We start from the raw sequence: 11,285 nt of genomic DNA on the forward strand, positions 1-11,285 counted from the left end.
GATCTGGGGAAGGATACCAAAACATTTCTGCAGCATTGATAGTCTCCAAGAACACAGTGGCCCCCATCATTCTCATATGGAAGAAGTTTGGAACCACCAAGACTCTTCCTAGAGCTGGTCGCCCAGCCAAACTGAGCAATCGGGGGAGAAGGGCCTTGGTCAGGGAGGTGACCAAGAACCCGATGGTCACTCTGACAGAGCTCCAGAGTTCCTTTGTGGAGATGGGAGAACCTTCCAGAAGCATAGAACAAGAAGGCCTGCACACTGTTAAAGCTCCCAATTCACTGTTTTATTGACAACATTTCGATTCGAAACAGATCTTCATCAGGTTCAACACACTGAGTGTTCACATCCCAAAATAGACATTTCATCTCACATGACCATTGCGGACATGACCTATGGCGGGTGCTATTTAAAAAATATATATATCTCTAATAATTAAATAACAATGAGATGGGTACATGTAATGGTTCCAGAAAATAATATATATTTACAAAATGACCAAATGGGTAACCTGGAAGGAAAGACAAATCAAAGTAAAGTAACATATTCAGGTAAGAAATGGTCTGATCCCGACGGTCACTCTGACAGAGCTACAGAGCTCCTCTGTAGAGATGATAGAGCCTTTAAGACAGACGTCAAGACAGTGTCCAGACGGAAGCCACTCCTCAGTAAAAGGCACATGACAGCCCGCTTGGAATTTGCCAGAAGTCACCTAAAGGACTGACTATGAGAAACAAGATTATCTGGTCTGATGAAACCAAGATTGAACTCTTTGGCCAAGTGTTATGTCTGGAGGAAACCTGGCACCTTCCCTACAGTGCAGCATGGTGGTGGCAGCATCATGCTATGGGGATATTTTTCAGCTGCAGGGACTTGAATTCTAGTCAGGATTGAGGGAAAGATGAAGGGAGCAAAATACAGAGAGATCCTTGATGAAAACCTTCTCCAGAGCGCTCAGGACACCAGACTGGGGCGAAAGTTAACCTTCCAACAGGACAACAACCCTTAGCACACAGCTGACTGCTTTGAAGAATCTAATTTATAAAATATATTTTGATTTGTTTAACACTTTTTTGGATACTACATGATTCCATATGTGTTATTTCATAGATTTGATGTCTTCACTTTTATTCCACAATGTTGAAAATAGAAAAGTAAAGAAAAACCTTTGAATGAGTTGGTGTGTCCAAACTTTTGACTGGTACTGTGTATATATACAGGCCTCAACTACTACCCTGAGAGCACTTCATTCAGCATATCATGAGGCCCTCAGGTTCATTACCAATCAAAAATGTCTAGCATGTCATTGTGATCTCTACTGCGCCGTTGGCAGGTCGTCATTGACCTTGCGTAGTCTTAAACACAGGTATACACTGATTTAAAAGGCCATATTGGGTATAATGTCACTATCTCTGTTCTTTTTTAATCAGGTCAGTAAATAAATATAGATTACGGTCCTATTCTCATTTGCTTTCTTGCAGTACCAAGAATTAGAACAGGTCATGGTCGAAATCATTTTAGTTACTCACCTCCGTTGTCCTGGAATTATCTCCTGAACATTTTAAAATGAGATGATCTAGTCACGTTGGTGGAGTTTAAACACTTGGTCGATGTAAATATCATAAAGTGTAATTGTCGTTAGGACAGCTGTTTTTTAGTTATGACATTTGTGTTTTTTTATGTAATATGTAATTGTGTTACTGTATGTGTGTTTAATGTTTTGTTAAATGTTGTAAGATGTTTTGCCTGAAACTTTGTCCCCCCTGTAGCTGTTGGACCAGGTCTCTCTTGAAAAATAGATTTTTATCTTAATGTGAAAAAACCTGTAAAAATAAAGGTTAAATAAAAAAAGAAAAATGTTGGGATTCTTTAGAAAGAGTAAAAACAGTATTAATTGTGCAAAAAAGTAAGAAAGCTATATAAAATAATACTTAGTATTGATGAAAGACTGCACAAATACACGAAATAGCAACAAACAAGATTACAAAAGACAAGGAAATTATAGCAGGCTAACTGCAAAACAAATTGTAGAAGTAGCATTTGGTCATTCAGGACTAGCTGACATGCTACCCTGAAGTCAAAGCACTCCTGCAAGCAGATGTAAGATATCACACAGTGGAGATGCTCGCCATGGACAGCAGAATCTGGCTGGCATTGTCCTTGGTTTCAGCCTGCTGGATGAGCTGGCTTCCACTCTCCTCTTTTGACAGTGGGAAGCCATGTATATCTGGAGAAGTGATGGAAATACTTGTTGCAGGGCAGTTCACTGAAGGCTGTTTTTAAAACATCAGTACTTGAACTTGAACTTCACTGTAATTTAATTTGAGAATAAATTGTAGCCTAAGCTATGTGTTCCAAGGTATTCCAAATAGACTGGCTATCATCGACTTAACCAACTCTGTGGTACTCACTAGCGTTAGGCTTGTGCCTGATTCTCCTGATGCAGGCATAAGTGAGGAACACCAAGAGGACGACAGCAAAGAAGAAGAAGCCAATGGCCAGAATGTAATGCCCGTACTCTTTGTTTCCTTGCTCTGATAAACAAAAAAAAATGATTACAACCCAAATAAATTTCTAATACCTATGAATTGCTTGACTGTAATTGGCAACATACCATGTATACCACATTTTGAGTTATGGGTCTTGTTCCCAGGGAAGATCACAATAAATCCATGTGTATCACACCTGTTGGTGACAAGGTTTTACAAGTTATTTAGGAGCATCTAAAAACATTTCACACGATAGAGGAACTGATATTTGGCTATTTTTCAAAACTGTGTTCTTACTGTGTCAATGGTTTGCAGTGACCCTGTTCGGTGTCAGAGTATGTGTTATTAGGACATGGGACACATTTCCAAGTGTATTCCCTGGAACCTGCCATTGGAAAACATACTTTAAGTTAGCAGTAGTATGGACATGGCTGTTGATCCTTTCGCTACATTTGTAAATATTCAGTGACAAGTAGTGATGAAGGAAAATGAATGAATGTCTTACCTGTTCTCTTCAGTTCCTCTCCCTTGCGGCATTTCTTTTCCTTTTCACAATTTGAGCAGACATGGTCTGAGCACAGGAAACCAGAGCCACACAAACAGTTTGCGTTTGCGGTTGAGGTGCATGCTCTTGCATAGACTGCCCAGAAGAGCAAAGAGAGAAAGAAGACAACAATGACATGAACAAACAATGACATGAGAAGTGTGAGCCCCAGAAGCCCCAGAAGCTACCACTTTCCTGACATTCTTTCTTTCCTACAGTATCATTACTTGTTTTGACCATTTGAAGGTCCATCAACAATCAAAGTATAGGACGCTAATATTTTTCAGAGCTAGATTTTGTTTATGTCACCTCTCATCTTAACCCTTACCCTGTTGGCATTTGAGGCATGGTTGACAGTTCTCTACGCGGTCACTGAACTCAGAGTAGGAGTCCTCTGGGCAGTCACCACAGTCGGTTTTGGCATGAGTGGTGCAGTGCTTCTTCAAAAATGTGCCTATGAACCAAGACAGGATTGTAATATCATAATCACTACCACTCACAGAATCACATTCAATATTTCTTTATATGTCTTATACATCAAGCAATCATCACACAGGGTCCAACTAACATTTGCATACATAATTTTTCGTAATAATTATTAATAAAAACATTTTTTTTAAGGATTTCAATTGGTATAATAATTTGATATCATATGTTCAGTTGTTTAATCCCATGGTCAGTAGTCTACTGAATTGTCGTTAAAGGCTAAAAACAAACCTGGTGGACAAAGTTCACAACATCTGCCATCTTTTTCATACATATCATTGCATCGTAGATCCGCTGCTAAACCCATAGTCCAAAAACACAGAAGACCTGTCATCTGTATGTATTGAGTGTCCATAATGTTAAGCATCCTCTCCTTTCAACCGTGGGGTTTTTATTTGCTGTGCACAGTGACGTTGCACAGTGGCGTCAGGTATATCTCTCTCTCTCTCTCTCTCTCTCTCTCTCTCTCTCTCTCTCTCTCTCTCTCGGTTTGCCAGTGTGGTGAGCTTTTCTGTGAAAAGGTACAGTGAAAGCAGACTCTGCTGACACACGCATGACTAGGGCTGTGGCGGTCATTACATTTTGTTAGCTGGTGATTGTCAAGCAAAAAACTGCCGGTCTCACGGTAAAACTTGAGCACATTTGTGACCGACCCCTCAAATCGGTCTTATGTAGCAAAATGTTAGATTGTTTTTTGTACATTGGATTAAAGTAGAGACTACAACATGGTATATCATACACTACAGTTGAGGAACAATGGGAAAGTTATTCTGCTTTGAAAGTTGATAAACTTGTATAGTCACTTTTGAGAAAATGGCCTTTGAATGTTTTGGTACTACTACTGGAGAGCCCTTCTTTGTCTACACCCATTCAGCATCGTTCACACCCTCTTAAGCTTTAGCCCCATCCATCTCTTTAAGGGTTGATCCGAGCTTTCTGTACTGACATCAGCAGTCAAGCACCTAAGCTTACTTGCTAGATACTTCCAGACACAAATAAGAGAACAGCTCACTGAACATTACTCGCCCTCGCAGAGCTGGTTAGGCTGTTATGTTATCCAGAGCATTGGTGACTGCAACTGTGCTGTCCAATTGTCCAGAGCATTGGTGACTGTAACTGTGCTGCCAGCAACAATTTAGTTATGCTTTTATGCCAACGTTTACTGTCACCGGCCATATTCAACTGGTGTTGAGCGTTCCTAAATTCATCAGTTATTTTGCACTCTGGCACACTCAGACGAGAGTGCTCTGATATCGGAGTAGATGGCCAGACTGCATTTACGAACGCACCCAAAATGGTTACTTGCATATTGGAGTTTTTTGTTAAGACGTAACTAGCTAGCTAAACAATGAACCATTATCACAACTCATGATGTTGCTACCATTTATGTCGCAGTGACATTTTATTGAAATGGATACTTGCACAGTGGCGTCCCCAGCTAGCACAGTGGATCTGGGCCGATTCCGGCTTAGAGTCTGGGCACTCGGCTGAGAGTCAGACTCAGCCAACGTCATGTGGCCTGAGTCTGGGCTGCCTCCGGCACTATTACTTGTGGCTAGGATGTGAGGATTGAGCTCGGTCCGATTCCGGTGTGAGTTATCTGGCCCAAATCTATTACAGGTCGGGTCGTTTGGGGCGACTCTCTGGCAGATGATTACAAGGGCTGATTTATATAATTAACATTTCAGTTTTTATTTTTCCACATTTTCTTATTGTTTCTGTGTTTCTTGTGATACAATTAACATTTCAATTAAATTCTTTAAGAATTCTGCGTAGTATTTTAGTTGTTTCATATGTGCAGGGAAATTGATAAGCATTAAAAACTTTGCGGATGGAGCCTTCACAGTGGCGCAGTGGTCTAAGACACTGTGTTGCAGTGCAAACTGCGTTGTTACAGATGTTGGTTCAAGACCTGTGCCGGTCGTGTTCTGACTGAAAAACAGCTTCTATCTCAAGGCCATCAGACTGTTAAACAGCCATCAGTAACATTGAGTGGCTGCTGCCAACATACTGACTCATCTCTAGCCACTTTAATAATGAAACATTGATGTAATAAATGTATCACTAGCCACTTTAAACAATGCCACTTTATATAATGTTTACATACCCTACATTACTCACCTAATATGTATATACTGTACTCTATATCATCTACTGCATCTTGACTATGCCGTTCGGCCATTGCTCGTTCATATATTTGTATGTACATATTCTTATTCATTCCTTTACACTTGTGTGCATGAGGTAGTTGTTGTGAAATTGTTAGGTTAGATTACTTGTTAGATAATACTGTATGGTCGGAACTAGAAGCACAAGCATTTCGCTACACTCGCATTAACATCTGCTAGCCATGTGTATGTGACAAATAAAAAAAAAAATTATTTGGTGTTTCCTCCGACACAAAATGTTTTTGGGGGATTTGTATAATTTGGATGTATAAAATAGTAATATTTAAAATGACTAAATCAGGTAATTTTGTAAACATTTATTTAAATTTGCATTGGGCTGCTTCTGGGAGGATTCTGGTAAGATACCGGCAAAGTCTGCTGAATTCCGGTAGATGGAAGCGGCCTGAAGGTACTTGGGCCGATTCTGGGCAGTCATTCATTTAGATTCCGGGCCGAGTCCGACACCCGATTCTGGGCCAATTCAATCTGTTCTGGCCCCCCGTAAGAGGGACGCTTCTGGGCCAATTCCTCATTGCTAGATGGGTCTTTGTTCAGACATGTAGCTAGCTAGCTAAACAATGAACCATAATCACAACTCACGCATGAATCTACAGGTAGCTAACCAACCAGGTTCAATGTTAGCAAGCCAAGCAAATGGCTCTGAGATACGAATAATAATATCATGCACATAACGTTCGCTAGCGAGCCAGCCACCTAACGTTAGCTAGCTAACATTACACTTTAACTGGAAATTAAACCACTTTCTTACCTGTATACATCATATATGGATGAGTCTCCTGTCACGGATGCCATGGTTGCCGTTAGTTTGAAGATGTCATCTGGAGACAGGTGTTTTCTCCAACAGATTTTCAATCCTGTGCTGCTTGTAACTACCTTGGTAGTTTGATTGAAAACCTGATCCAGATTGCAGGCACCTGTAACAGTTTGATGCTTTTTCTTGAGTGAGCAGCTTGATGAAAGCCAGTCTATATTTAAATCACCCAGAAAATCTTCCTCTCTGTTGACATCACATACATCATCAAGCATTTCACACATGAAACTGGAAACACTTATCTCCCTCACTAGCTTTAAGCACCAACTGTCAGAGCAGCTCACAGATTACTGCACCTGTACATAGCCCACCTATAATTTAGCCCAAACAACTCCTCCCTACTGTATTTAAATAATTAATTAATTTTGCTCCTTTGCACCCCATTATTTTTATTTCTACTTTGCACATTCTTCCATTGCAAATCTACCATTCCAGTATTTTACTTGCTATATTGTATTTACTTTGCCACCATGGCCTTTTTTTGCCTTTACCTCCCTTCTCACCTCATTTGCTCACATCGTATATTGACTTGTTTATACTGTATTATTGACTGTATGTTTGTTTTACTCCATGTGTAACTCTGTGTTGTTGTATCTGTCGAACTGCTTTGCTTTATCTTGGCCAGGTCGCAATTGTAAATGAGAACTTGTTCTCAACTTGCCTACCTGGTTAAATAAAGGTGAAATAAAAAAATAAAAACATATTATCCAGATACTGACTGTTAGCACTTGGTGGTCTATAGCAGTTTCCCACAAGAATGGACTTTAGGTGAGGCAGATGAACCTGTAGCCATATTACTTCAACAGTATTTAACATGAAATGCTCTCTAACCTTTACATGAATGTGGTTCTGAATATAAACCGCAACACTGCCCCATTGTCATTTCTGTCTTTTCAGTAGATGTTGTAATCATGTTTTGCTACCACTGTATCAAAGGTATTATCTAAGTGACTTTTAGATAATATTTTACAAGCAGGTAATTGACTTCATGAACCTTGTTTCTTAGGCTACATATGTTAATATGGGCTATTTTGAGCATTTCTGGTTTGCTTGTTTGTTTTTAATGTTTTACTGGGAAGCTTATCAGAAGTAGACTTGCTCATGTTATTTAAAGTGCATTCGGAAAGTATTCAGACCCCTTGACTTTTTTCACATTTTATTAGGTTACAGCCTTATTCTAAAATTGATTTAAGTGATTTTATCCTTCATCAATCTACACACAATACACCGTAATGAAAAAGCGAAAACAGGTTTTTAGACATTTTTGCAAATGTATTAAAAATAAACAGATACCTTATTTACATAAGTATTCAAACCCTTTCCTATGAGACTCGAAATTGAGCTCAAGTGCGTCTTGTTTCCATTGATCATCCTTGAGATGTTTCTACAACTTGATTGGAGTCCACCTGCGGTAAATTCAATTGATTGGACATTATTTGGAAAGGCACACGCCTGTCTACACAAGGTCACACAGTTGACAGTGCATGTCAGAGCAAAAACCAAGCCATGAGGTTTAAAGAATTGTCCGTAGAGATCTGAGACAGGATTATGTCGAGGCACAGATCTGGGGAAGGATGCCAAAAAATGTCTGCAGCATTGATGGTCTCCAAGATCACAGTGGCCCCCATCATTCTTATATGGAAGAAGTTTGGAACCACCAAGACTCTTCCCAGAGCTGGCCGCCCAGCCAAAGTGAGCAATCGGGGGAGAAGGGCCTTGGTCAGGGAGGTGAACAAGAACCCGATGGTCACTCTGACAGAGATCCAGAGTTCCTCTCTGTAGATGGGAGAACCTTCCAGAAGGACAACCACCTCACAGCACGCAACCAATTAGGCCTTTATGGTAGAGCGGCCAGATTGAGACACTCCTCAGTAAAAGGCACATGACAGCCCGCTTGGAGTTTGTCAAATGTCACCAAGAACTCTGACCATCATAAACAAGATTCTCTGGTCTGATGAAACCAAGATTAAACTCTTTGGCCTGAATGCTTCCCTACCACGAAGCATGGTGGAGCCAGCATCATGCTGTGGGAACTTGGAGACTAGTCAGGATTGAGGGAAGATGAACAGAGCAAAGTACAGAGAGATCCTTGATGAAAACCTGCTCCAGAGTGCTCAGGATTTCAGACTGGGTTGAAGGTTCACCTTCCAACAACAGGACAACGACCCTAAGCACACAGCCAAGACAATGCAGGAGTGACTTCGTGACAAGTCTCTGAATGTCCTTGAGCAGCCCAGCAAGAGCCCGAACTTGAACACGATTGAACATCTCTGGAGAGACCAGAAAATAGCTGTGCAGCGACGCTCCCCATCCAACCTGACAGAGCTGTGGAGAATCTGCAGAGAAGAATGAGAGAAAATCACCAAATATAAGTGTGCCAAGCTTGTAGCGTCATAACCCAGAAGACTCAAAGCTGCCAAAGATGCTTCAACAAAGTACTGAGCAAAGGGTCTGAATACTTATGTAAATGTCATTTTTCAGTTTTCTATTTGTAATACATTTGTCAACTGTAAAAACATGCCCACGTCAGGGGAGATACCTATTTAGGAGATCCCTAGCTGCTGGGCTGCTCAGTCCTGGCCGTTAGGTTCTGCCGTCCTGTGGGTTGTCCCTCTGGCCTTAGACAAACACACCGGAAACTAATAATGAATCAGGGTGGTGGACCCCTAGGGACACGGAAGGGCAACCCAGCTATTTTGTGTGCAAGTTAAAGGAGCTCTACAGAACTATTAGACCTATGAGATTAATTATATGGAGGATTTTCTGTTTATGTGTTAATGTACTCTACCGTTCAAAAGTTTGGGGTCACTTACAAATGTCCTTGTTTTTGAAAGAAAAGCAGATTTTTTTTGTCCATTAAAATAACATCAAATTTAGGCGTACAGAGGTCCATTATCAGCAACCATCACTCCTGTGTCCAAATGGCACGTTGTGTTAGCTAATCCAAGTTTATCATTTAAAAAGGCTAATTGATCATAAGAAAACCCTTTTGCAATTATGTTAGTAAAACTGAAAACTGTTGTCCTGATTAAAGAAGCAATAAAACTGGCCTTATTTCGACTATTTGAATATCTGGAGCATCAGCATTTGTAGGTTCGATTACAGGCTCAAACGGCAGCTTTATTAAATAGTACTTGCAAAACACCAGTCTCGACGTCAACAGTGAAGAGGCGACTCTGGGATGTTGGCCTTCTTTGTCAGATTGTCCGTTCATAAATTCAGAGCGTTTCGATCTTGGAGAGTTTTGTGAGCACACTGGACGCTCTGGCCGAGGAGTAGAGTTGATCCAAGCATTCTGACCTAACAACAGCAGTTAAGCAGCTAAGCCAACTGGACAACATTGGCTAGCTTGCTAGCTACTTCCAGGCACAAATTTTGCTCTCCCTAGCAGAGCTGGTTAGGCTGTTTTTATTTTTTATCCAGAGCGTTGGTGACTGTAACTGTGCTGCTGTCAACAATTTAATTATGCTTTTTTGCCAATGTTTACTGACACCGGCCATATTCAACAGGTGTTGAGCATTCGTAAATTCATCAAATTTACCAGCTACTGTATGTCTATCGACAGTTGTCGCAATGACATTATGGATATTCTATTGAAATGGTTACTTGCATAGTGGAGTCTTTTGTTTAGACATGTAGCTAGCTAGCTAAACAATGAACCATAATCCCAACTCATAACAGTACCCTGCATGAAACTACAGGTAGCTAAACAACCATGTGCAATGTTAGCAAGCTAAGTAGCAATGCAAATGGATCTGTGATATGAATAAAATAACTACACAGATCTCATACACGTAACGTCAGCTATCGAGCCAGCCAGCTAAAGTCAGCTAGCTAGCAAACAGTACACTTTAACTTGAAATTAAAACTAATTTCTGACAAAATTACAAATGTGTAATATCTGAAAATGTAGCTTACTCGACTATCTTACCTGTAAACATGGATGGACACTTCTCCCTCTCTGTCACGGATGCCATGCTTGCCCTTTGTTTTAGGATGTGATCCGGGGACCAATGTTTGATACAACAGTGTGTTCTTTTCGAATCCGTCTGCATATTTGAAATCAAACATCAGAATTTTCTCCATCTCCTTAGCTATCATACTCTAAAACTTGGTCCTCCAGAAAGTGGAGAACAACACATGCAGTTCTACTACGTGATATTTTTAAAAACAAAAGCTGCTTTAGAAAGGATTACCGACACACACTGACCAGTTCATGTTATAGACAGAATCGTGCTACTTGGCAGACCAATCTGAAATCATCCCTCGGCATATCCAACCTACTCATCTCAGCTAATCATGTCTAGCAGGAAGGTTGATGACTTTTTCTGTGGCTAAACCAACTAGCCTCATTATTTAACACTTTTATTTGTATTTACAGATGGCATACACATTTTTTAATACTGTACATGAAAGTTCATATGTTCCAGAAGGCATTTCTGCCCAAAAAAACACACATTTTGATAATTTTTTAAAGTTTACATTCAAATGGCTCTCCTGTGAAGTAGTGACACGCGACATACGCCTAGTTTCCTGAAATGAGTCACATATTTAATAATGATCCCGTACCTAGCTTGATGACTGTGGGCATTTTTTCTTACTTTTTGTTCTAAATAGAGACCGCATATTTGATTGTGTAAAAATGCATGAAATGAGCTGAAGATGCCCAAAACTATTCTGGGGAAGGACAGCAGGTTATGTCCCCCCCACTTTTAAAACCAAAGTGGCACCCATGGTGCTGTCATGCCCTGATCTTAGAAATC

The 11,285-nt window shown here is 40.4% G+C and overlaps 1 protein-coding gene across 2 annotated transcripts; it reads right to left on the reverse strand.

Moving 5' to 3' along the window:
- Positions 1-265: 265 nt before the first annotated feature.
- Positions 266-6,762, reverse strand: tnfrsf18 (tumor necrosis factor receptor superfamily, member 18). 2 transcript variants are annotated; one of them, XM_020482120.2, is made up of 7 exons: positions 3,754-3,885; positions 3,365-3,490; positions 2,998-3,132; positions 2,790-2,877; positions 2,618-2,688; positions 2,415-2,537; positions 266-2,230 (listed from the first exon to the last, which is right to left on the reverse strand). In XM_020482120.2, exons 1-7 carry the CDS (start codon positions 3,875-3,877, stop codon positions 2,112-2,114), a joined length of 786 nt encoding a protein of 261 aa, XP_020337709.2. In that variant the 5' UTR covers positions 3,878-3,885; the 3' UTR covers positions 266-2,111. The 2 variants fall into 2 exon arrangements, with proteins under 2 accessions (XP_020337709.2, XP_020337711.1); XM_020482122.2 differs by lacking the exon at positions 3,754-3,885 and adding an exon at positions 6,460-6,762 and having other exon boundaries at positions 1,519-2,230.
- Between the last annotated feature and the right edge of the window lie 4,523 nt (positions 6,763-11,285).

The sequence above is a fragment of the Oncorhynchus kisutch genome, linkage group LG5, assembly GCF_002021735.2.
Source record: "Oncorhynchus kisutch isolate 150728-3 linkage group LG5, Okis_V2, whole genome shotgun sequence".
Classification (NCBI taxonomy): domain Eukaryota; kingdom Metazoa; phylum Chordata; class Actinopteri; order Salmoniformes; family Salmonidae; genus Oncorhynchus; species Oncorhynchus kisutch.

Coding starts and splice junctions, on each gene's coding strand:
- tnfrsf18 (XM_020482120.2), bottom strand. CDS start 3,877: ATGGACACTCAATACATACAGATGACAGGTCTTCTGTGTTTTTGGACT. Junction 3,491..3,753: donor TTGTGAACTTTGTCCACCAG/GTTTGTTTTTAG, acceptor CTTGGTTCATAG/GCACATTTTTGAAGAAGCAC. Junction 2,538..2,617: donor CTCAAAATGTGGTATACATG/GTATGTTGCCAA, acceptor TTTGTTTATCAG/AGCAAGGAAACAAAGAGTAC.